Source organism: Tiliqua scincoides, chromosome 1, assembly GCF_035046505.1.
Source record: "Tiliqua scincoides isolate rTilSci1 chromosome 1, rTilSci1.hap2, whole genome shotgun sequence".
Lineage (NCBI taxonomy): Eukaryota > Metazoa > Chordata > Lepidosauria > Squamata > Scincidae > Tiliqua > Tiliqua scincoides.
Genome location: NC_089821.1, coordinates 260,453,458 through 260,480,807, shown reverse-complemented (window position 1 = coordinate 260,480,807; position 27,350 = coordinate 260,453,458). Strand labels below are relative to the sequence as shown.

General features: G+C 42.7%; 1 protein-coding gene across 1 annotated transcript in view; it reads right to left on the bottom strand.

Moving 5' to 3' along the window:
• PLEKHH2 (pleckstrin homology, MyTH4 and FERM domain containing H2) overlaps positions 1–26,355 on the bottom strand; it is an 87,416-nt gene extending 61,061 nt beyond the window's left edge. Inside the window, exon 1 of the mRNA XM_066611793.1 lies at positions 26,233–26,355. Coding sequence (XP_066467890.1) covers positions 26,233–26,355 — 123 coding nt within the window. The remainder of the gene's footprint in view (positions 1–26,232) is intronic.
• Positions 26,356–27,350: the final 995 nt, after the last annotated feature.

Below are 27,350 nucleotides of genomic sequence, written 5' to 3'. Positions count from 1 at the left end.
CCTCCAAGCAGGCCGCTCAGAGGCCAGGGTTTCCCTCCTGTTGAGGTTCATTCCTAAGGCTTTCAGATCCCTCTTGCAGATATCCTTGCAGATATCGCAGCTGTGGTCTACCTGTAGGGCGCTTTCCCTGCACAAGTTCTCCATAGAGGAGATCCTTTGGGATCTGGCCATCGCCCATTCTCACGACATGACCAAGCCAAAGCAGTCATTTCTGTTTCAGCAGTGCGTACATGCTAGGGATTCCAGCTTGTTCCAGGACTGTGTTGTTTGGAACTTTGTCCTGCCAGGTGATGCCGAGGATGCGTCGGAGGCAGCGCATGTGGAAAGTGTTCAGTTTCCTCTCCTGTTGTGAGTGAAGAGTCCATGACTCGCTGCAGTACAGAAGTGTACTCAAGACGCAAGCTCTGTAGACCTGGATCTTGGTATGTTCCGTCAGCTTCTTGTTGGACCATATTCTCTTTGTGAGTCTGGAAAACGTGGTAGCTGCTTTACCGATGCGTTTGCTTAGCTCGGTATCCAGAGAAAGAGTGTCAGAGATTGTTGAGCCAAGGTACACAAAGTCATGGACAACCTCCAGTTCATGCGCAGAGATTGTAATGCAGGGAGGTGAGTCCACATCCTGAACCATGACCTGTGTTTTCTTAAGGCTGATCGTCAGTCCAAAATCTTGGCAGGCCTTGCTAAAATGATTCATGAGCTGCGGAAGATCTTTGGCAGAGTGGGAGGTGACAGCTGCATCGTCGGCAAAGAGGAAGTCACGCAGACATTTCAGTTGGACTTTGGACTTTGCTCTCAGTCTGGAAAGGTTGAAGAGCTTTTGGTCTGATCTGGTCCAGAGATAGATGCCTTCTGTTGCAATTCCAAAGGCATGCTTCAGCAGGACAGCGAAGAAAAGTCCAAACAAGGTTGGTGCAAGAACACAGCCTGCCCTTCATGTCCTCGTGGAAAGACCTGATGATGAGCCTGGGTGGACATCCGATCTTGGGGAGAATCTTGAAGAGGCCGTCCCTGCTGACGAGGTCAAAAGCCTTTGTGAGATCTATGAAGGCTATAAAGAGTGGCTGTTGTTGTTCCCTGCATTTCTCCTGCAGCTGTCTAAGGGAGAAGACCATATCAGTGGTGGACCTGTTGGCTCGGAATCTGCACTGCGATTCTGGATAGATGCTCTCTGCAAGTACCTGGAGCCTCTTTAGTGCAACTCGGGCAAACAGCTTTCCTACAACGCTAAGGGGAAAGATGCCACGGTAGTTATTGCAGTCACCCCATCGCCTTTGTTCTTGTACAGCGTGACGATGTTTGCATCCCTCATGTCCTGTGGTACTCCACCTTCTCTCCAGCAGAGACAGAGGATTTCATGCAGCTCAGTGGCGATGATCTCTTTGCAGCACTTTAGGACCTCAGCAGGGATGCTGTCTTTCCCAGATGCCTTGCCAGAGGCAAGGGAGTCCAGGGCCACGTTAAACAATCCTTACGATGTTGTAAGGTAGACTAATACTATTCTCCCTCCATTAAAGACTGGAATTGATGGAATCAAGAATCAATGGCTCATTTAAGATCACTTTTATGAAGTAGTTCATGGCTATTCCACCTGGGGTTAATACCCCATATTTCCCAATCTACTATAAATGTGAGTGAAATTGGTCAAATAACTTCAAAAAAACAAAACTCCAAGTCAGAATCAGGTGTGTTATAGTGCAAGAGAGAAACTCACTTGATATTTAGCGTAAAAGCAATAGTAGAAACCCAAATTTGACTACTTCCCAAGAAATTAAAACCATCACTATCTTGCAGAGTTTACACTCCCCCAACACTAGCAATAGTTAGCAAGTAGGAGCGAGACACAGGGTAGTGTGCCCCCTTTCCTTCTCATGCTAGAATTCCTTCACTTCCCTTAATCATAGTTCAGAGTTACAGCTGATCAAAGTAGCTAACAACGCAATTTAAAACACATAATTAAAATACATTGAGTTAATATTGCTCCTAAACCATAGTCCAAAAGCCAGCAAAACAAACAAGCCATCCAGTCCTACATCTGCTTGGGCAACAAACAACAACAAACGACCCAACTAAATGCATGCTTATGATGCAGAAAAGAATAATGTTTTCTCAGCTAAATGGAGTGTGCACTCAGAAAATAGATCTTAGTTAATTAAGTAATGCCAAGATTGACTGTAGCTTCTTGTAAAGCTGACTGTGTTAAGAAAATATTTTAAGTAGTTTTGCATGAGCTCACAGAATGGATAAATTAGTCTGTTTTCTGGCAGCAAACTTTGATCTTGTAATTTGGAAATTTCCTTCAGTACACTTGTGTTCATGTAGATCTGCTGCTATGAAAATAACAGAGCGTACAAGTTGTTCAAACAGAGTGCCCAGAAATTAGCAATGTTTTATTATAGCCAGAATCTTGACATGGGAATTGGCTAATGCTTTAGAGTCAGGAATTTTTTTGCTGACAAACTACCAAAATTCAAAAGGGATAACTAAGGGTTCCAAGGTGGAAAACTGACTGAATTACTACAGAGTTTCCTTAACCAGCACCACCCAGGAGAATTAAACTTTAGATGTCTAAAGTCATCAGGCTTGCTCTGCTCACTGTTTCCTAGTTGGTGGCTAATAATACAAGCTCGTGTTGGGTGTATTCCTTGTTAGCAGAGCTGTGGAGGAAACAACTCATTCACAGCAGAGGTGAGTTACACAAAGCACTTATACATACTGCAAAATAAGAGCAAGAGAAGCAACTGGTCATGGCCACTTAGGAAGACATGAAATAAGTCAGGGAGATGCTACTGAGAAGTCTAATCAAAGTAGGAGAGAGGAACCCACAAGCCCTTAAACAAGGAACTGAATAGGTACCACATCCCCCTACTTGTGGTATGAATATACCGTATTTTTTGCTCCATAAGATGCACCTGACCATAAGACGCACCTAGTTTTTAGAGGAGGAAAACACCAAATAGTGTAATAAAATAATAAATTATAACAGAACAACATTTGAACCATGTAAAGTGAACAGCAGTCAACAGTGGCATTAAGAATCATTATCACTGTCATTAACAAATGGAGAGACTTAAAGGTTTGAGTACTCTAGTTTTCTGGAAACCCCAAGAACTCATCATCGCTAGAGTCAGAATTTATGAAACTCACAAAAGCAGGTGCACACAAATAGGGGATCACATTATCTTTCTGCTACAATGATGTTCTGCCAAAGTCCAATCCACTGGGCCTTGTGCCCGCTTAAGGCTGATCAGTCCCCCTTGTGCAACTCACCAGTGCAGCAAGGAAAAGTGAGTCCAGTTCCAGTCCACAGATGCCAAGTAAATCAGTCCCATCAATCAGAGTTGCCAAATCAGAGTCCAGAGCCAATAAGCCAAATTACAGTCCTAGGTCAGATTCCAGGTAGGTCAGTCAAATCCGTCAGGGTATCCAAGCCCAGTCACAATCCACAGTCAGATTCCAAATTCAATAAACCCAGTCAGTCTCCTCTCCTACCTCCAACCTGCTCTTCTCCTACAACCCACAAACCCTTCCTGCCTCAGGTACTCCTTATATCCCTGAGGGCCCTATTGCCTTCCAGTGGCTGCAGCTGTGCAGCACACTCTGCTGGATGCCCAGGCCTTACCCTTAAAGGGGCCACTGCTGACACCACATCTATCTCCTCACCAGTTCTTCTGTGATTCCAATACAAATGAACAAGTGGAAAGTCCAACCACAACTTGAATTCTCAAGACACAACAAACCTCTGGATTTATGGTGAGAACCGAGCCTTACCTGGGGCTTGTGCAATAAGCAAACACTGGCATTCTGACCAAGGAGACAGTTTTTTCTTTGTGATGGGGGAGGGGCTTACATTCAGATGCTGGATGAGGTGAGTGAAAGCGCCCCTCCCCTGCTGTGTGAGTGTGTGTGGGGGGGCAGAGCATCTGTGTGTGTAAGAGAAGGGGGCAGCCTGTGTGTGTGAGAGAGGGGGGGAAGTGTTTGTGTTGCAGAGAAGTTGTGATGCTCCAGGCTTGGGGTGGGGGGGAAAGAGAGGCTTTCCTGGGAGTAAGCCCCCCTGACTCTAATGGGACTTACTTCAGAGTAGGCATGCACAGGATTGGGCAGTGAGACTACCACCCCACCCACGCTTTCCTGGGAGTGAGCCCCAGTGACTCTGAGACTTACTTCTGAGTAGACACCCGGGCTTGGACAGCGAGACTGCCGCCCCACCCATGCAGAGCGAGCGGGCAGGGGGCAGGGCCGGGGCGGAGAGGGTTTTGTTGTTGTTGTTTTGTTTTTTGCAGTATTCGCTCCATAAGACACACACACTTTTCCCCCCACTTTTTGGGGGGGAAAAGTGCATCTTATGGAGGAAAAATACGGTACATACAGTTATCATGCAGTGTATGTGCACTGTTATGAACTGACATCCATTGCTCTTCCAACATTCCTTAGGTCATGTAATTCATTTCCTTTGATGGTACAGGTTCCCACTTCTAGCCTGCCCAACTGACCTGAAAATGGTTTTAAATTTATCTCCTAACTAACTTGAAGACTCTATTCAACTTACAGGGCAATCAATCTTGCGTAGGAACAGGCAGGCCAGGAGGCCTGCGCTGTATCCAGTGCAACAATGGGGCAAGAAGTGGCTCAGCCGAAGGCAAAGGGAAACTCTTCCCCTTACCCCTGGGTAAACCACCACAGGTCCAATGGGTCTCCTCAAACTTGCACCACTTCAGTAGGTGGCACAAGTCCGAGGAGAACGGAGCAGCTTCAAGCCGGGTCCCAGCATGGGTCTCAGCCCCGTCTTCCTCTGGGGGAGGGAGGGCTCACCTGCCCCCGGGACCGCCCTCTGCCGGCCCTCACCCCACTCTGGAATGGCCGACACAACCCTCTCTACCCAAGTCAGCACGGAGGCTGGATGCAGCCTCTATGGGCCAGCATGTGTCCCTACGCCGGCCCAGTCAACTCCTGAGGAGTCGCAAATGTGCTTTACGGCATGTCTGTAATCCTCCAGGGCCAATGCAAGGGACTTGCGCTGGCCTAGGGTGCAGTTAGGATTGCGCCCTTAAAATCAGCATAATCATGACATCCAACAATTGATATGCACTTCTGCTTAGGAAATATCTGCTAAACTCCTGAATCCACACAAAGTTGGAAACTTCAGTGACTGTGTTGCAAGGTCAAAGCAAAGTTCAAAAGCAAACTCAGTAGGCAAGAGTGGTGATAATCTGCAAGCTTTATTTCGTTGCCAGCAACGGGCTTCTCAGGGACTCCTATCCAAAGTGAAGAGAGCAATGAGAGCCATGTGGGAACTCTCAGAGCCCTCAGAGAAAAGCAATTTTCCAGTGTGAGCCTCTCCCTTATATTTGATTCTGGCTCCTTTGTCTGAGGAGTCTTACATTTCGCATTGGCTGGTGTGTGACATCAGAAATGGGGGCCTTCTCAGGGTTGGCCAGAGATAGCTTTACAAATATTTGATTGGTTGGTTTTAAGTTAGATTCCTAAAAAGGCAAATACATACATTTGAGACATTGTTTCCAACAACCACTAGATGGCACTCTTTACTCATTTACTCAGCATGTTACGAGCTCAGCATTAGCTCAGCATGTTACGAGCTGCTTTGCACAGCTGTTTGATGTTTCTGTGCCTCACGGCCGAACCACAATCACCCCCGGCGACAAGGAAGACTCAGAGGCAGAAGTCATCCACCACACTCCTCCTTTACTGTATGTACAGATATTTACAAGTCCAAGTAGTACAACGGTACATGATCCACTCTTCCAACCAACGTAGCCTCCGGCTCACAATGCTCTGCTTCTCCCACACACTTGCTTGCCTCTGCTGGACATTTATATTTCTTGCAGCCAATCACAGCATTGGGAATTACTGCACAGTCATGCTGACTGTGCAGCTGCTGCCACACACACACACACACACACACACACACACACACACACACACACACACATGAGATCACCTGATGCAATATCACCAGATATTGCATCAGCATGAAGCTCCCAGGATGCTGTGCACTCCTGGTTTGGCCAAGGCTTCAGGCCTGATATTGTGCAGCCAGTAAATTACCAGTCAGGCCGGGGTTCAACCCGTGACAGGCCTTTACTATGTCTTGTGCTTATTTCTGACTTTGACAGAGTTACTAGTGTTATCTTTCCAAATTCCTTTCTGTCTGGTCTCATCAATCACTGGGCTTTCTATCAACCTCTGTTTAAACTACGCCTTTGGTTTTTCCCTCTATTCTATGTGTGATTCTCTATATGTGATTTGTACAGTGGTATAAACTTATATTTAATACAAGACAAACCAACCTCTTATTGTAAATAAGAATTTTAAGAACTCTTTTATTCATTTTAACTAAATCCAACTTCTTTTGTCAACTTAGAGGCTCTCATTATGTTATGCTGATCAGGGGACCTTTTCTGGAATGTTATTTCTGCTTATCTGTTCCTGTCTATCTGGTGTCTGTATCTTAGAAAACTCTATCTCTGTCTGTCAAACAAGACAAACTGTCTGCTTAGATCTCCTCATTAAAAATGTTTCTAACCTGTGTATAACCTTTAGTTCTTGCTTCTTGGTGCCAAGAGATATTGGCTTCCTGGCTACTCCCTAGTTCCTTTGTATGTTGTATCTAATCTCACTTTAAGTTGTAACTCTCTAGGTCCAATTAAAAGTATCTAAATCTGTCACTTTGAGTCTACAGAGATATACAGAGTTCTTATCTTGTGAGGAGTAACTTTTCTTAGAGTCTCCTTGTTAGACTCTCTTAATTAACTTTGCCAGACATCTGCCTCCTTAAGGTTACATTTGAATTACATTTTCAGACTTGTGGCTTTAAGCCTCTTTAATAGTTTTCCCCTTTCTGTGTATTTCATGCTTTGATCTAACTATTCTGACAGCTAAAATTCACTACTATGCCTTTATATATTGATTACATTTTAAAAAACAACCCCTATAATTATTGAGGCATTAAAGAACTATTGGCATGCAAGCATGCTAACTTAGTAATTTATTTGGCACTTCTATGATGCTCTGGTGTAAATAACTCAGTTTTCATTTAAAATGGCAAAACTGTTTTTGTTTTCCTTTTTGATTTAAGGAAACTAATAGAATAATAGGTTTAAAAGGGAAAGCCTGTTTGAATTACATTTTAAAATCCAAAAAGCCTTTTTTTGCCATGGGTTTCATCTGTTCAGTTTAGTTTTCATTTATCATACTACCAATTAAGCTTGACAGATGGAAATTCCAGCTTCTTACTCCCTTTTTTCATGAAGCGGTTCACCTTATCTGATGTCCTTGACAGTTTACCAAAAACATTCCTTGAGACTAATTTATAGCCTGTCACTGTTTGCAGACCAAAAATGCTTTCTTTGTTCCAAACATAAGCATGCAGAACATAACATTTTTCCCTATTTCTTAAACATAGAAACTAATAACTAATTTAGCTATAAACACCCATAACAGCATAAACATTTGCTTTCATTAAACTTGTAAACATTTAAACATTTTCCTTCTTAAACTGCTAAGTATTTGCTCTGTTTAAATGATTTGTTTTGACATAAATGGCTGGCTTTCATTAGCCTGTATCAACTGTACATCATGATTACATGCACTGCATGAACTGCAGATATAAGCCACAATACTAGACCCTATATGTAGTGAGTTTTAATATTTACCATACTCTGATGATCATCCTTTATATGTATTTTTGACTTGAAAACAGAGTTGATGACACAGTCAGTTCTCTTTAAACACAAATTTGCTACATACAAATTCGCTTATTTGTGAACAGCAGAGCTGCCTTCTATTTCTTATTATCTGTGACTCTGTTCTCATTATCTGCAAATACTGTGCCAATACAAGCTGAAAGTTGTCAGGATTCAGTCAATTTTCCACATCAAGTGGATATTGGTATTGGCCCATGGAGAATCATCAGACACATCTATGTCTGCTTCCAGTCTTGCCCTACCATCTTGGGCACCCTCTCAGGGACTCCAGCTGAACCTTCACAACCCTAGTGATGATGAAAGGCCAATAACGAGAGGTCTCTGGAATGCTACCTGAGGGCTGCTCTGGGGATGAGACAAATCCAAGGAAGGAGCCAAGAGACAGCTGGAGGAGGATAATGGGTAAGGCAACCTCTTCCGCACTGCTGAACTCTGAGGCCTCGTTGTTGGGCCAGCAACCCAACAATGAGAGTTAGCCAGCTAGGAGAAGTTAAGGATAGCCAGCATGGAGAAATCACCACCGCCACAACCTTCAATGCATCAAGAGCTATCCAGTATGAAGGAGGAAGTATCAGATGTTCGAGATATTGATGAGCCCTCGCTATCACCCAGCCCTATAGACTTCAAGATTCAGGTTCATAAAGTGCATAGAGTGTATGATGAAGAGGGTTCCTTTACCCCATTTTTCTCGGCTCAATGATTCCGTATCCACTAGATCAGCGGTTGCCAAACTTGTGACAGCTGTGTAGCAAAAAAGTGGTCCCCATTTGAACTAGCACCTACTGTTCCACCGAAATGCTGACAATCAACTCACCTGATCTCGTCAGCACAATGCTCTGGGCAGTTCTATCTGTAGCCCACTGCCTCAGTAGGCTTTGCACCCACACTTCCAGGCAGACACAACTGCATAGAATATCACGTTGAAGAGATTGGGTGGGCAGATTGTGAGCAACGCAGTGGAATAGTAAGCACTGCTCACAATGGGGAGGGATTCGGCACTGCGCCGGATCTATGCTGCACTAGATATTTTCCAGGAACCTAACCCTAGCAGATAATGAGAACTGACAGTATTTTAATCTTTATAATCCTTTTGGAGTTTGCTCTCAACAACCACCTAGTAAGGTAAATCACTATTATTCCCGTTTTACAGACTGGGAACTAATGCCAAGAGATTATGACAAGGGGTTTATAGCAGAGGGGAACCCAGGCACCTTGAATTTATGTTCATCTCTCTTTCCATTGGACTACTTTTACAATGAGACTACAAATAAAGGCACAATGAAGTTAGCACTGCTACATGCCACTCTGTGGAAAACAGGCCAGTTTATTTTTTACTATGTGAGTTGTGTAGCTCATTATAATAGGGTTAAAAGCAAGAGAGATCAGGGATCTATAAAAATGGGGCTGTGGCTCTCTGGGAGAGCACATGCTTTGCCTATGGAAGGTCCCTCATTCAATCCCTGGCAATGCCAGATAGTATTGAAAAAAGTCCCCTATCTGAAATCCTAGAGACCTCATGTATGCACTATTTTCAGTGTAGAAAATGATGAGCTAGACAAATAAACAGTCTGATTTACAGAACACTGTGACCAGTGCAGTGTCTAGATTAAATGCGGGGGTACAGAGATATGTTGAACAGAGTTTTAGCAATGTGGTGATTGTATATGTAGTCTGCCTGACTTTGTTGTATTGTTGTTTTGTTTTGGTCTTGTTTTACCTTGCGAAAGCACCTAATTTCGTTGTACTTGTGTATACGGGTACAATGACAAAAATTTTCTATTCTATTCTATAAGTTCTCATCTAGTCGTTCCCATCCAGCTCACTACTCTGTATGAGGCAGCTATGTTCACAAGAGTCCCAAGAGTCCGTATGTTCACAAGAGTCATGATCACATGATCAGACTTCCAACGAAGCCAATCAAACATTTTCAGAAAGAAACATATTATAAATACCTAATTTGCCTATCAATTAGAATTTATAGTAAGGGAACTGAATTCCCCAATAAGATATTCTTCAGAATTTCAAAACTACCAATTCTATGCAGATTTGTTTGAAAGTAGGTCCCAATCTGCATGACATGGCAGCCATTTGATTACAGCTAAATTGCTGAAGATCCTGTACTCAAAACAAAACACAATGTTCTGCTTGTTAAATGCATGCATTTGGATAGTGTGCACCAGATATTTGGCAATACTATTCACTTATTCATTCATTCAGTCATTCAATTTGTATCCCACTTTTCTCCTCGAAGGGCATTCAAAGCGGCTAATACTCAAGACAGCTGGTCACATGTTATTCTATCCCCATGTGCACAATGCCTGTACACATTTCTATCTGAATGATTGTAGCTGTTAATTTATACAGATCATATATACAGATCAGCAATTACGTATACTGTACACAGATTGTACCAGCATTGGATGAACACATGAATAACTATACCCATATACAAGCCAACAATAACTATACCTGGATACACAGATGTACACAGGTACAGTTTAACATATGAACATCCTGACTGTGGAAAAATAATGTGTTACTTATTCAATAATCATAGCAAGTTGGTATGTAGCAAAACAGAGTACTATTCAGACAAATTCTTCCTGAGCCAAACAATTTAATCTAGATAATAAATTCTGATCTTGGTCATAGATTCACTGCAACTTCAAGCCTAACACTTCCCTAGAAAGAGTTCTACCTGTGATTTTACTCATTTTATTGCTATTTTTAAGTATATTATTGTGAGCCACCCGAAATACTTGTATTAAAGGGCAAGATACAAATCTATTAAACAATGCCATAATTTTGAAGATACATTGAAATTATCCTAATTAATGGGTATTATATGTAGACTATTGCACCCTCATTATTTGGATAATAAATAACGAGTATTGGCATATTCAGTCACCTATCAGTATAATAACATCTCTATTTATCTGATCTTCGACTTAAGTATGGCTCCTGGAACTTAACCCTTAAGAAGGGTACTTAGTATACATGGAATGTTTGAAGTAAAACCTTCACTGAGGAAGAAACAAAAATGAACCAGATTTTTTAGCATATACCAGACAAAGTACTAAACTAAAAGGAAATTACAACTCTGCATGCATACGAATCTAATCAAATTACTCTCCTTGAGCTATTTTGGTTCCAACAATGAACAGAGAAAAGCCACATGTGAATAAATATCCAATCCCTTCAGGAAAAATAGTTGAAATATAAAAAGCAACAGCAATCTGATGCCCTGCAGGTCTCTTCGGTTATAACACTATAACAGTCTTTTAATAGAAAAATGAGTCTTATGTTTGAAACTAGTTTGCAGAACTCAAATGAAAGCTACATCAAGCATTTTAATTTCCACTTAGTCCACAACTATTGCAAACAATTACATTTATGTGTTTTTTAAGATTTAAATTCTATCAGGTGCACTAATACAGTGGTTCCCAAATGGCCCCAATAATGGGTCGTGACCCAATTTCCCGTGGGTTTCAAAGCCCCAAGCAGAGCCTCCAATGAAAACACTGGGGATAGAAAGATCAGATAACTAATTGCATCAAGCCCTGATGCTATTCAAATAGCTGCTAATTGCCCTGCTAAGAGTTCAACTCCTGCAGTTTGCAAGTTTGTGTAAATATAGAGAGATAAAATGTTTGAGCATCATTTTTCTGGTTATTATTACTTGCAAATAAAAATATTATTTCTTTATGGATCTCTTTTTTTAAGTCTTTTAAAGCTAGGTGGGTCCCAATAGAATGTCATTTTTAGAAGTGAGCCTTGATGCTAAAACGTTTGGAACCACTGCATTAATACATAGTGCTAAAAAGCCCCAAATAAAAGACAGTTTTCATTAACTTACAACAAAAAGATAAAGAAGCACCAAAATATTGCAAACAACATGACAACAGCCAATAGACTGGCTGTTATATTTTAAGTAAAGCAGTCAATACAACAAAGTCAATTGTGGGTATTTAGACAACTCTCTGATCTCTCAATACTTAATATGACAGATAGGTCTTATCAAAGAGCCATGTGTGACAATTTACTATGCCATGAAAACAATCCTTGTCAGGGCAGAGTGACTTCCAGTCTTACTAAATGGGATAACACTTGTGATGTGGTTCAAGAGATCTTGGGGGGAAAGCAAATAACAGGCAAGTATTATCTCTCTCCTCCTCCCCCCGCCCATTTCTCTCCTCTTCCAGGTTCCTGTATATGTGCAGACTTGGTAGAGTAGGCACAACTCAGGTTAGCAGTTCTCAAGGAACTACTAGAGAAGTTGAAGCTTTAGAGTTATAACCCAGGTTCCCCAAACAATTACTGTACTTTCATTTCATCCTTCCTGGACCATCAGACATAGCCAAGACATACCACCCAATTCAGCAGATACTCTCAGAACCAGTAGCAGTGGTAGCCAGAGGAGCCCAGAAAACTAGTATGAACACTGCACAATGAAGAAATGATGGGTGGGAATGATTTTCTTTCCCTTCCTTCAATCCTTCCTGCATCTCTGCAAGTTTCCTCTGGAGCCAGCAGGCACTGTTAGCATCATTTGCAGTGACTCTCTCCAGCTCAGTCTGACCACACCCACACCAAGTCTTCATAAGTGAGCCACATTTGCTAATAGAATAGAGCTAGTTTTCACAATTAATCACAAAAACTTAGCCAATGATGAGAAAGACGTCCATACTGCAATCTGATGAACACTTACTTACATGGGAGTGAACACTGCTAAACAATGCAGAAATTACTTCTGATTAAACATTCATAGGGTTGGGCCACCGATCTTAATGTTTTCCCATTCACTTGCTCAGATTCCAACAGGAGGATTAACTGAAATTATCTTCAGAAGACCTCCTATGTTGGGTTGGGTTGGTCAATATATCATACACTTTTTTTAACTGTGATATTGGCACAAATATTCTCCAACAACTGCTGTTGTCAGCAGTGGCGTCACTAGGATTCATGTCACGTGGTGAGGGAGGCCTGCGCATCACCCCATGCAGTGGGCGGGGCAATGCCCCAGGTGATGGGTGTGGTGATGGGCCATCGCCCCGCCCCCATTGGTTTTTTGGCTGTACCTTTTGTTAGAACACAGATATTTCAATGTGGTTTGTTTCATTGCATTCTGCAGAAATTACACATTGATTGATATATAACATGATGGTGTTATTCCTCCAAATTCTGATTTTAGTGATTTTGAAAACTTGTAGAGTCTCACACACACCCCCAGTGTCAACTTACTAACACCTTATTGCAGCAGTTCTCAAACTTTTAGCGCTGGGACCCACTTTTTAGAATAATAGTCTGTCCAGGACCCATTGGGAGTGATGTCATGGCCAGAAGTGACATCATCAAGCAAATTAAAATAAATAATTATAAATAATTAAATTAAAAGAAATAATTAAATAAGGGGGAGCCAGTCCTGTTCCACCAAGTGAATCTACTCTGAAGTATGTCCCATAGTGGTCAATGGGGCTTACTCTCAGGAAAGTGTGGGTAGGATTGCAGCCTGTGAGCCCAATACTATGCATGTCTACTCAGAAGTAAGTCCCATAGTGGTCAATGGAGTTTACTCTGTAGTCCGCCTGCAATAACAACCCCCCAAAAAGAATCAGTGAGATTTCCAGCTCTCCCAGTGCCCAGTTTAAAGTTCTTCTATTTCAGGCACATCAGAATAAAGACTCTCCTGGCTTTGCAAGTGCAAAATAGAAAACTTTCCCCTTACCATTCAAGCCTCTTTTTTTGTCCTTTATAGTGGGGGGGGGGGGGGAGAGGAAGAGGCTTCCTTCTGGAACATATGTTGAGCTTCAGTTCCATCGAATCGGAACCATTCTGGTGTCCTCACATTCCCCTTTGCCTCGCCTGACCACCAGTCAAGGCTCATCTGCCTATTCGTGAGTAAACGCAACTGTGAGGCTGCTTCGCTTTCCATAGGGCTGGGAGGGAGAGACCTCCTTCTCCCTTTTGTGTTTTTGGGGGCTGCATTCACTGGATCAGGACCATTCTGACGCCCTTGGAGTCCTCTCAGCCTGCCCTGGGTCCTCTCAGTCCTTGCCTGGACTAAGGCAAGTTCACCTACTTGCGAGTAAACACGGCCACGTGGCTTTGTTTGGGGCTCAACACACACAGCTGGGAGGGAGGCAGGGACAGCTCACTTTCACTTTCCATAGGGCTCTATGCATTTTTGCTTTCTGGTTTTTTGGCCATAACATTTGAAGGAAAGGAGTTGTTTCAATTCTGTTTTTTGCACTGCACTCTGCTGGACATTCTGCACCCAATGGTGTATGGTACGATAGAGTAGCTCCGAAAGCCACGAAGTTAGCGCGTCCTCCCCCCAGGGCACGTCACCCCCCCGCACCCCCTAGCGATGCCAGTGGTTGTCAGTCTACATATACACCTGCTCCATGTAAATCTCAACCTGGGATCTGCACCAATGCCAACTGTACAGTGGCATGGAGCAGCTGTAAACCAACAACATTAGTACAGTTATGTCTTCCTGTCTTTTAGCTAATTACCCTAGTAAAAAGACTGTAAATCCTGTGGACATACTTCATGTGCTATGCTGAACTGTATTAATTACCACTGTACACCAAATACAACGTATTCAAATTCAGCAGAAAATATTCAGACACCCCACTGTATTTCACAAGACCATATTTGTTCTCTCTGCCAATATTGTTTAAAAAAAACACTTCCCTTCAAACTTGATTCTACATACAGGACACTAGGGCTCTATGTTTATTCAATTGCAATGATTTTCAGATCAAGTTTACTTTAAAAGAATGCTTTCTAACAGCTGGATTTAAACTTAGCAGTTCTGAAAGTAAAGTATTATTTCTTCTCTAATCATTAGCTATATCAACAAAAGTTCTGTAGGGCTCCATAGTTCCAAAAATAGCTCTGCCACCCTGCAATGTGTTCAATTTCTTCCTTTATTTTGCATCAGTGGAAAAAAAAACCATATCTGATATCCTAGTGGAAAGAAAGGAATTATATTCAATATAACATCTGTCACTGTAAGAATCTAAACAAAGACAAATTTGGCACTTCCAACATACTGAGCGGTGAGAAATCTAGAGGCTATGCTGCAGGAATTCATTTTGGTGGGATAAGGGTGAGCACTGGAGACTGATGGTGTCTTACAGAAAAAAATCCCAAGAACACAGTCCAGCAATAACTTTTATTAGACCCAAAGAAAAGCTCTCTTGTGACCTTGTGTCATTTTGATTGGTTTAATAATGCTATGTCTCTGTAATATTTGTTTATTTACAAATATATACTAGCGGAGCATAGCAGAATCATACAGATAAATGCAGCTGGCAGTATAACTACTAATCTGGCACCAAAATTCCTCAAGAGCAGAGGCACTAAAAGACTGCCTCTGTTTTAACCACCTCCAGCTACATATTCACAGTTCTCTCTACCCGACTGTCTCTGTCCCCAAATTTTAAACCTCATGTAGTTTTTGCTGTTTTTCTGGGCCAAATTACACTTATATAAGCATCATTAGCCCTGGTAGGCTTACGTTTTCTTAGTGAACAGATTCAGATCACCCTTCCCAACCAATAAGTCCTACAGTGCAGAGACTTAGGAATGCTTTAAACCTACCCCCACTATGGTTCTAATCCCATCTGGTTGCAATTTACAAGAGGAACAAGCATTGTATGTGACTGCATTTAGGGAAATGTTAGAGACCTGTACTTTTTACAGGCTATTGTGTATACGATAGTAAATGGAACTTACTCCTGGGTAGGATTGCAGCCTAGGATTGTTTAAAATGTTCCTGCTTGATGATGTCACTTCCAGTCATGACACCACTTCTGGTGGGTCCTGACAGATTCTCATTCTAAAAAGTGGGTCCTGGTGCTAAATGTGTGAGAACCACTGCATTATACGTGAAGTTTTGATTCTTTGTCCCAATGTACATTACATTACACTTACTTACACTGAAACGCATCAGCCATTTTGCGCCCATTCTCCCAGCTTGGAGAGATCCTTCTGAAGCTCCTCACAATCGCTTCTGGTCTTTACCACTTGGAAAAGTTTAGTGTTGTCTGCAAACTTGGCTACCTCGCTGCTTAACCCTGTCTCCAGGTCATTTATGAACAGGTTGAAAAGCACTGGTCCCAGGACAGATCCTTGGCGCACACTGCTTTTCACCTCTCTTCACTCTGAAAATTGCCCATTAATACCCACTCTCTGTTTCCTGGTCCTCAACCAGTTCCTAATCCAGGAGAGGACCTGCCCTCTAATTCCCTGACTGTGGAGTTTTCTCAGAAGGGACCATGTCCAACACTTTCTGAAAATTCAGATATATAGCAAGTCGGACAGTTATGACCCACCTGCCAGGGACAGGATGCCCTTTTCAGTTGTTGTGCATGCAAACACTTGATGTCACAGCAATTAAATTGAAGACCAGAAGTAGACTCAGAGGTATTTAAGTATATGAACAAAAATGATACAAAATAGATTGCCAAAAGGAGTCTGAACTTCAACTGCACCAACACTTTAACTAATTATTGAGCATTTTTAATCAAACTTAGTCACAAGACTTTCCTATAGCTAAGCATATAATTTTGTCTGTACTCTCTTCACCAGTCATTTTTTTCTTGTCTGTTCAGGAGTGTGTGTGTGCACACGTGTTTTTTTTGTTAATTCAAATGTTTTTATTAATACAAATGCCAAATAAAGCCCTCACCATTTCCTGTTTTTATATTCAACTTCTAGTAAACAACTGCCACTGCCAGATGCTAAAACCTCAGAAGTAGCTAACTACACCCTTCTAAACATTCAAAAATGGATCTTCTAATCACACTTATCAACAAATGAAGCGCCCTCAAACCTGCAAACTGTCCCCAGTGAAATAAGGATCACCTGAATGCTAGATGAAACAATCAGGAGAGGGGGAAGTATGGAGAATTCTTGTCAGCTGCAGCAGGGGGAAGCTGAGGAAGCTTTTATATTATGCCACCCAAATCTATTTAGAGACTGTAAGTTCCTTGAGGATGGAGACCTGCCTTTTTATTTTTAATTTAAAATATTTTATAGGTGTTTTTGACTAAGATAGACCAACAAACTCTCTGAAGAATTCAATTGCATAGATACAACTGTATTTAAAAAACATAGAATTGTCTTCCAAGATCACACAGTAAAGTATCTTATAGTTCCCTCAAAAATGCTTGGGGCAAAAAGTAGTCTGTAGGATGTAAAAGCTTCTTAATGGTCTTTCAGCCCAAACCAGTACAAATTCCCCCACACCAATGTAGCAGTGCCAACACTGCTTGCACTACATGCTGCAATCACATACACAAGAAATGTTGATTTCTTGCCCAAATGGGCATTACTTTACACTAATTTTCATTGAGACACACCTGCCATTTTGCTGCCCATTCCCCCAGTTTAGAGAGATCCTTTTGGAGCTCTTCACAATCTCTTCTGGACTTTACCACCTGAAAAAATGTATTGTCAACCACAAGTTTGGCCATCTCCTCACTGCTTATCCTGAACTCCAGATAGCCCATCTCATAGCGTTGTTACCAGTATAAAATGGGGAAGGAGTTATGTAAGCCATTCTGAGCATCTTGGAGGAAGGGTGGAATACAAATACAGTAATAAACAATAATAAACAAGAGGGAGCAACATAGACAGAGCCACTCTGCTCAAATTCAGATTCAAATTCAACCTTGGCTGTTCTCAAGTTAAAATATCTGGTGATTCAATCAGATACCCTGTGTACCATGGCATTTGGACTTTCATTCCCTTAGACCAACCATTTTCAACCACTGTGCCCATTTTCAACCACTGTGTACACTGCTTGGGAGTTTGGGGAGGATCATTTGTTAGTAGGGCCATTGGGGGATGCAAGCCCCTGCTGTCAGTGCAGTGTGCCTTGTCAATTGCCAAAAAGCTGATGGCATGCCTTGACCTTTTTACTGCCTTGTCAGTGTACCATGAGATGAAAAAGATTGAAAATTGTTGCCTTTTTCAGGACATTTTCATACAACCCTTAAGATTTGCTTTTTGTGCCACACAGTTTTTTTAAATAAAAATTTGTTTCCCACTTTCTCCTGATCTTGAGACAACTTAATAATTAGCCAACCAAGAAGTTCTAAAATAATTAAACAGTTAAAATATAAAATATTGCTAATGTGGGAAGAAATTCAACAACAAAAAAATTCAAACCTGAATACACTTACCAGCTAATGTAGTTCTTACATTTCTGTTCAGATTTGAAACAAAGCTGATTTAAGCATCACATGTGAAAACAATGTTAATCTCTAGCTATGATCTAAGGGCTTCTAAGGGCGATTTCCAGTGAACCAGAGCAAATCTGTAGATTCTCATTGGCCTCATCTCTTCTCTAGTGCCCCAGATAATAATAAGATCCCCAAAGGAAGATGATCTGTCTGTGTAATGCTATAGCTATAAATTTGAGTACTATACTTGATCACCAATTTTTATTTTATAGATATAAAGATGTAGGACGCAATCCTATCCTGCACTGGAACAGGCAAGCCAAGAGGCTTGTGCTGTATCCAGCACAGGACAGGAGCCTGAAGTAACTCAGCCAGAGGTAAGGGGAAACTTTTCCCCTTACTTCCGGGTAAGCCACCCTGGCCCCTATGGGTCTTCTCGGACTTGCGCCACCTCCTGAGGTGGCACAAGTCTGAGTAGAGCGGAACAGCTTGAAACTGCTCCAAGCTCCCCGGGAATGGGGGTTGGGATCCAGAATAACTGCCGGGTTCCAATTCCGCCTCCTGCTCCTCACCCGCCCGCCCTCGTGGCCGCCCACCTCCTGCCCTTCCCCAGAACACCTCTCTCACGCCTCCCCCCCGCCCACCCCAGAGTCTTGGGTCGGCCAAGCCCAGCCGATGCAAGCCTCTGTGCCTCTGTTGGCGCAGAGGCTTGCGTTAGCCTCTGTAGGCGGTGCACCTCCACACGCCGGCCTTGCCAACTCACGAGGAGGCACAAATGTGCCTTATGGCACGTTTGTGACCCTCCTAGGCTGGCGCAAGAGACTTGTGCCAGCCTAATTCCATCTCAGGATTGTGCTGGTATACTCTGCCCTTCTGTCCTAGAAATTGGGTCTTCAGGCCAGCTAATAACCACAATAAAAGTATAATAAAACAACATTTTAAAAATCAATCAGAACAAAAACTTTACAATAAAAATCAAGCAGCTGAACAGCACCAAAAATCAAGCATGCATCAAATCTGAAAGCAGAAATTGTTGCAAAAACAGCATCTTTCCTTAGCCAGGGGAAGGAGGAAAGATTCAACTTGATTTCCAGGGACAAAATGTTCCAGAACTCAGGTGCTACTTCCTGGTCTGCTCTTGTATATTCATCTCATGTTTACTGGGGATCAGACACAGAGCACGGTCCCCTACAGTGGTTGCAGTGCAGGAGTTGACCAGTGCCAGCCCATCCATGTGGTCACCTGAAGCTTGTTGCATCAGTAGCACATTGCAAGGGGGTGGTGGACTCAGGGTGCCTTTTAACCCAAGTCTTCTGCCATCTCCCTTCAACTTGTCACTGATTCTAGCTGCACCAATCTGCCTAGCACCAATCTCACTCAAGCATAAAGCACATCATTTCCCTCCTTACCACATTCCTTGAATGCTGCGGTGAAAACTGGAAGAGTAGAACTTTTGGTTTCATTTATAAGAGTTTTCAAGAGATTGTAAATGAAACTGGAAGGTCCACACTACCAGGTTTTACAGCAGTGTGCAAGGAGCATAGTAAGGGTTTTTTTAATTTAGTGTAGATGCCCAGATGCCAGTAGATGCCAGCATAAGGTGTTCCAGGTTGTGCCACCCTTGGAGTAGACTCGTATGGAAATAGGTCTGTTTATAAGATTAAAATCAGCAATTGGACCAAAAATGCACTGGGAGCAAGTGAAGAGGCTACAAGATTGGTAAAACATGATCAAGAGCCCTGGTTCACACTAGGTGCTGTATTTTGTATTAACTGATATTTTAACACTTTTCAAAAGGCAGCTTCACATACAGCATGTTCAATGTTGTATAAAGGGGTGCAAACTGAGACCAAAAAAAGCCACAGCTGCACATGTATGATGAAAGGATATGAATTGTGATTATCCAAGAAAAAGATACTGTACCGTAGTACAGTAGATTTTTGGTGTATGGGGTATGAAATGTTACTGTGTGGTGGCAATTAAAAATGCAAATATCATGCTCACCTACCTTCCCAAGAACGGCTCAAGAACTGCATGACCTCAGGGGAAGAAAGAAGAAGCTGTGCCCAGACCAGAAGGAGCTTGTAACACTGGCTCCTATGGAAAGGAGCATTGGCTGGAGAATTCTATTACAGGTGGAGCCTCTTTACCTGCAGGGATTCCATTCTCCTATCCCCGGCAGATACCAAAAACTATGGATAACAAAATTCGTAGTTTTCAGAGCCCACCTGAAATGGCAGCTGTGCTCAGGTTGCTTCCACAGGCTCTTCTGAGGCCCGCAGAGGCCGCGCATGTACTTTCAGAGTCTCAGAATGGCTTCCAGAGCTCCTAGAAGGGCACTTCTGGTTTTAGCCAAAAACCAGAAGTGCCCTTCAAGGACCTTCAGAGGCCTTTCTGAGGCCTACAGGAGAGTCAGTGGAGGTGACCAGAGCACAGCTCTGGTTGCCTTTGGAGGCTTCAGGTTGGGCCAAATGTGGTTCAGCGTGGGTCCAGGGAACCCATGTTGAGCCAAATCCATGGATATAAAATCCACTGATAAATAGGCTCAACCTGTACTGTACTTTTTCAAATGCCGTAGACCACCTTGGGAGACTCTTCAGAGGAAGAGAAGCAGGCTGGATAAATAAATATCTTTATATGCATCCATGATGTGGTCACATTTGGAGCACTGCGTAATGTTTTGATTGCCTCTAGTCATTAAAATGGTCGAACTGAAAAAGTTGCAGAAAATAGCAATCAAAATTATCAAAGGGTTGAAGTACCTCCACTATGAGAAAAGGCTAAAGGGGTGGGGCCTTTTGTTCAGAAAGAAAAGTTGACTAAAGAACGATATGTAAAGATTCAAGAATGTATGCAACGTTCTGGAACAAGCAGATAGAGAGAGAGCAACTTCTCTACCATTGCATCAGACCTTTATGGGTCATTCAATAAGACTGTCAGACAGTAGATTCAGGGCCAACACAACCAAGTATTTCTTCACATCAGAAGTAACCAAGTTATGGAATTCATTGCCACAAGATGTAATAGTAGCTACTGACCTAGAAGGCATTTAAAAGGGGGTGAGACATATTTATAGGCTTATCATCGATCAGTGACCAGCCCAGCAGGGAAGTGCTGATCTTTCTTGAGGCCAGTCAGATACTTGCAGGAAACCCAATCCTGGCAACAAGATGTTGGACTAAAATGGAACCTTGGTCTGATCCATCAGAATTCCTACACTCTCCCTGCATCATTAACTGTTTCCTGGATTCTCAGACATCCCTGCAATGCAAATATTTTCTCCATGGTATTTTCTCCAATATCTTTCTCCTTAGCACTTGATTACCTGCCTATACTTGCTAGACTTGATTCCACCAAGACTATCTATGCCCCATCTCTGAAGGACAGAAACACTATCATTTTGGTACATTGTGTATTATGCAAAGGAAAAACCATAACTGTAGAAAAGGCAATTGTAAAAGTTGTGGAAAAGGCAAAGTATTTTCCATTGTTAAGTGCCAACTGCAATCTTGTGTCCATAAAAATACTCTTAACATTTCCTTAAAGAGCGTGTTTTTGATTATTTTTAATTACTTTACTAGTTCAGAAAACTCAACAGTAATAAAATAAATTCCACTGGACAGCCTGAGTGTGTTATAGTATGACCACTTTCTACATCATTCCTTAAATTCTTTCTAAGACCCCTCCCACTTGCAGTAAAATCTGCAGCTGCTGAGATCTCCAACAAAACCTCTTTCTTTGCATCTAAATTTTTATAATACTCACTATGACTCGGCACAATGGAACAAAAAAGACACAGTTTTCACTAGTCTCTATTCCCTTGTCTGAGCCCACGTTCTGTATTATCTCACATAAATGCTGAAATAGTCATGGTATTAAACACTCATGCAAGTGAAATTCAGAAAGAAACTCAAAACTGAATCTGTCAAGGGAGAGAGCACCCTTGCATTCCCTCCAAAGGGGGACTCTGGAACAACCTCTCAGATTATAGACACACCTTCCACCTGTCACCAACTATTTCTCCATACTCATCCCCAATAATCCAGGGAGACTTAAAGTCACTTTGGGTCATTTGTTAACAATGTCAAACAACAATCTTTATTTCTTAATATCTGCATTTAAAGGTTGTGTCATTATGCTCTTACTAGTAAACATCAGTAATTGAACAAGGTTTCCTGTGGTTATTTTCAAATAACATCTGCTTCCAATGCCCATCAGGCAGATAAAGTGGGACTAGGAGGCAGAAAGAGAGAGAAAGAGATTTATATCTATCTGTCTATCTTATCTATATATTTTTTTATTCTTTTCTGGTTGTTTTTGAGGAAAGCTAAACCAATCACTTCTCACATTCACCTGCCTTGAATTAAGAACAATGATTAAACATTCTCAGTAATAATTTTGCCTTCAGTCAGTGTTCTAAAAGCAATACCACAGTTGATCTATTTCTCCCAATGAATAGGTCTGGGAGTAGATTCATTAGAGCCCAATCCTATGCATGTCTACTCAGAAGTCCTATTAAAGTCAATGGGGTTGACTCCCAAGGAAATAGGATTTAGTTGAACAACCCAATCTTATGGGCTATCTGCAGCTATCTGCGGTGCCCATAAGAACTCATATTCTGGCAGTGCAATCTGCTTTATGGTAGTTTGCAAACAAATGCATTTGCTATGGTCATAAACTGCAAGCAGTTGCAGCTCTGGGAGCTGCACCGTAACTGGTAAGATGGTGAGAAATGGATGCCTTGGGCAGGGAGATGAAGGGCAGGAGGTGACAGATACTGGCAGATGTCAGATCCTATCCTCCCAAATTCAGCTCATGTTGCCTCTTTACTCTCCTTAGACCTACATCAGCTATAAAGTTGGTGTGGGTCTGAGAAGGCTCATAGGCCATCAAGAGTCCTTCCTGGAGGTAAGGGAACAAAAGTACTTTGAAGAGACCTCCTGATTTACCTCCCTCTCTGTCATAGCATGCCACACACGCCTTCATGGGACGGCGGCATTGTGTAAACTGGGGGGGGGGGGGAATCAAATTTAGTTTTATGGTCTCAGCCAAAAGAATTGGATGCATTTTCCAAAACACTTTTTTTTTTAAATTTCTTCTGTCTGTATGAAGAATGGGAAAGGGCATTAGTACAACATGTGAACTTATGAACCCTCTCCATCCTCCTTATAAGGAGACCTTATTTCAAACATTATTTCAGGTCTTGCAGGAGCTTAATGATTAATCAGCACTTCCCTGATTTTGTGTTGTTACAGCACCAACTTTTCCCTTTAACCCTGGCTGGCTGAAACAGCAACAGACCACCCCCACAATCCAAATGGCTGTATGAAAATCTATGTGTTAAGCAGGAAGTACTATACAAATCATAATTCATGAATTACTAAACTATTCCAAACTCCTCTTAGCTTCAAAAGCAACACGTTTACTATGAAATGCTATTGCTTAGAACAACAAAAACTGGTCAGAATAACTTAAGCAGGAAGAGAGGATAAAACTGTGAGAAATAAAAGTTCCTTTCAGATGATCAGTCAATAATTGCGTATCTTTCAGGATACATTCTTGTGCTACTGATCTTCATTAAAAAAAATTTGCACATGGTATAATAAATTATTTTATTGTTAATTTATTAACTGCTTTTTACAAAACAAACTAAAATTATGTAAACACTAGATCCAGAAAATGCAAATGCAAACTGGATAAGAAACACAAAGTTGGGTGGGCCCTCTGAGGATTTCTTTTAAGGTAAGAATGAAGCTGAGGAGAAAGGGCAAGCTTATCACCTAAACCAGTGGTTCTCAAACTGGTGGTCGTGACTCACCAGTTTATGAAAAGGTTCCCCCGTCCCTTTAAGGGGCATGGGAAGGGGAGAGGACAACAACAGCAATGTTCAGGATTGTGTCACTAAGGGGGGTCAGGGGGGCGCTTGTACTTATGTTTACTAATGTAGGGATGCTGCAGGCTCCAGGAAGTCCGGGGAGCCCCACACAGCCCTCTGCAGGGCTCCCCAAGGCTTGGAACATTGAGACATAAATGCACCCAAAGACTTCCTCTTTGTGACACAATGAGAAAGTGCTTTGCGAGCACTTTTGATCAATGTTCCAAGCCCCAGGGAGGGCTGCACAGGGCTCCCAGCACCTCCTGGAGCTGGTAGCAGCCCTACGTTAGTGAACATAAGTATAAACACCCCACTCGTCCCCTGTAGCAATGCAATCCTGTGGACTGTGTCGCTGCCCTTGCCCCTTCCCTGCAAAGACTTACTTAGGAAGTAAATCTTCCTAAAAGTTTGACAACCACTGACTAAACATTCCACCTACAACATTATCCAAATCTTTATTCAGTGTTCGTTCTGATGTGAATTTGCACCAAATTTAGTTCAACAATTCCTAATCCAGCAAGTGAAATGCATACAAAAGACTGTTTGTGCACACAGATCTCCTCTGATGGGTTGTAGCAGCAGGCCACAAACCAGCATCTTTTACAGAGTAATAGAACTTCTTTAAAAATATGTATATTTTCCTTTGAACAGTGTTTATCAGTGTTTGTCCTTCGATGCACTTCACATGGTCCATGTAGTCAAAGTACCACTGGAAGTATCTGGCGATTACATCATTGCCAGTTACTTCTGGGTTGGAAGGTCAGATTCTATGAGACAAATAAGAGGCTCAGGGTGGACAGGAGGGCTTTTCAAGTGCAGAAAAGCATGCTTCGGAGCTCCAAGCCAAGCCTCCCACCTCTGCTGCATTGCTGGTCTCACTGTCACATGGCAGGGGTCCAGGGGTCCTGCAAGTACCACCAGAACACCACCTCAAGTACCACTGGTGGTACCTAGACCACTGGTTGAGAAACATTGCCTTAGAACATATGAATGAATGAAGGTAACAATTCAAGAAATCACTGTGGCCAAATTAATCAGGTAACACATTAGGCCAGTAGCCTAGTAGTAGTTGCGACACTCCAACCAGAGAGCCCTGGCTTTTGTCTGGCCTCTGGCCTTAAGGGGAGGAGGGAGGCGGCAACGCAATCGCCGGAATCGAGTTGCTGTCGAGGGGTGCAGGGGCTTGCCTGGACTCACCACAGCCTGCAGCAGCCTTCTGGGGGTGCGGGGAGCCCCACACTAGCCTCCGCAGGGCTTCCCAAAATGCGGAGACAGTGCAGATAATGATCGCAACCCACTTCCGGTTTGCAATCGCGAAACCAGAAGTGGGTTATGATCATTATTTTGACTCTCTCCACATATTAGGGAGCCCTGCAGAGACTGACGCGAGTCTCCCCACACCCCGGAAGGCTGCTGCAGGCTGTGGTGAATCCAGGTAAGCCCCTGCGAATCTGGTGATCATGTTGTTGCCTCCCCCTTCCCCCACAAGAACTTACAGCAGGCTCAAACTCCCTGCAAGTTTGAGAACCACTGCATTAGTCCATTAAAATAAACAGGATCTACAATTAAACTAATTACACATCTTAGTTGGCAACCTTCAGTCTCGAAAGACTATGGTATCGCGCTCTGAATGGTGGTTCTGGAACAGCGTCTAGTGTGGCTGAAAAGTCCAATTCGGGAGTAACAATCCCTTCCACACTGGGAGGAAGTGCAGTCTGTCCCTGGTCTGTCTCCCTGGCTATGGGCCTTCCTTCTTTGCCTCTTTGCCTCAGTCTGTTGGGCAAGTGCCTCTTCAAACTGGGAGAGGCCATGCTGCACAGCCTGCCTCCAAGCAGGCTGCTCAGAGGCAAGGGATACCCACCTGTTGAGGTCCACTCCTAAGGCCTTCAGATCCCTCTTGCAGATGTCCTTGTATACAGATAGGCCTGGTACCTGCGGATCAGGTGTCCGCTGTTTCAATGATCCATGGATCCAGAGGGTACCGGGGCATCTTTTAAAAAAGTAGAGAAAGTGAAGAGGAGAGTTTAAAGTAGTTTCTTTTACTTTAGTGCAGCACAACAGCTGTGCTTTCAGGGCTACAGACAGCCTTCCAAGCTACCTGTTGCATCTTCCGCGTTACTCTGAGTGTCCTCCTTTCTCTCAATGTTGCCCCCAGAATGCATCACAACCAAGAAGAGAATGCACTGTGATGCATTCTGGGACAAATGAGGAGCCTTAAAGCAACATGGAAGAGGCTGTCTGCAACCCTGAAAATACAGCGGTTGCACAGCACTAAGGTAAAGGAAGTTATTTTTAACCTTCCTCTTCACTTTCTCTAGCTTTCAAAAAAGGTGTCCCCGGTATCCATGGATTCCCAGTATCCACAGACTAGGGGGTTAAGAATGGAAGCCCTGCAGATATCAGGGCTAATAAATATTTTCTTAGACAATTTAAAACTCACCTTCTCTGCTAACAGCTCTCTGATTTTACTTGCTTGAAGGCGAAACTTCATCAGCTGAGACTCCAGGGCTATACATCTTTCTTTCCAGTTTATTGTTCCTTCTTCCTCTAGCAATTCTGCCATATTTATGCTGTAGAAGAAAGATTTGTTCAGAAAATATGTAATATAATTGTGCCTTCTCCTTCAATGTATGCACACAAGATGTTCCTGCATATGTTAATGCAATAAGTTCAAAAAAACCAGAATGTTTGGTTTGGTTGTACTGTATTCACAAATATACACCTAATTTGGGCTTCAAAGTAACCTTTTTTCCAGGACTATTAAACAGAAAAACATATATCTAAACATATTTGTTTTTGTATGCTATTTATAGACTGTATATGAACTACACACAGTTATCGTATAAGTGCTTGATGTCAATCAAAATAGCAAAACTTGAACAATTGTTTCCCAGGGGATTAAAGTTTCCGAAGAGATACTAGGGCATTACATATTCAAAACAGTACTGTAAACTCTTTTAACTAATAATGGATAGACAGTCAAATGTGATGATCACACATTATTCTTGTTTATTCTAACCCAGGGGGCCGGATGCGGCCCCCAAAAGCTTTTTATCCGGCCCTCAGGCTCTCAGCTGCTGAGGTGTTACATCTGAAATGACAGCCCACATGAAAATTGGGCTTTCCCAAATCTTTCTTTCAAATAACTGGCTACAATCTGTCAGTGACAGTCCAAGTCCCATGCAATGGCAGGATGCTCAAGAGGCAGTTAGGATCTGACCTCAGTGCCAGAGGACAGTCCCACATCCCTCCCAGGATGCGCCAGCACTTCAGCCCATTTGCCTGCCCTCACTCACCCCAAAACACCCCTCAAACACCCTCCCCAACCCCCGAGCTGACTTCCACAGGCCAGCACAACCTTTCCTGCTCGGGCCAGTGCTGAGGCTGGATCCAGCCTCTGCAGGGCGGCACATGTCCTCACATCAGCCCAGTCAAATCTCCTAGAGGCACAAACATGCCTTATGGCACTTTTGCAACACTCCTCCCTCAAGCAAGAGGAGTCCTCCCTCAAGCACTCCTCCCTCAAGCAAGTTGAGCTGGCCCAACGTGAGGTTGGGA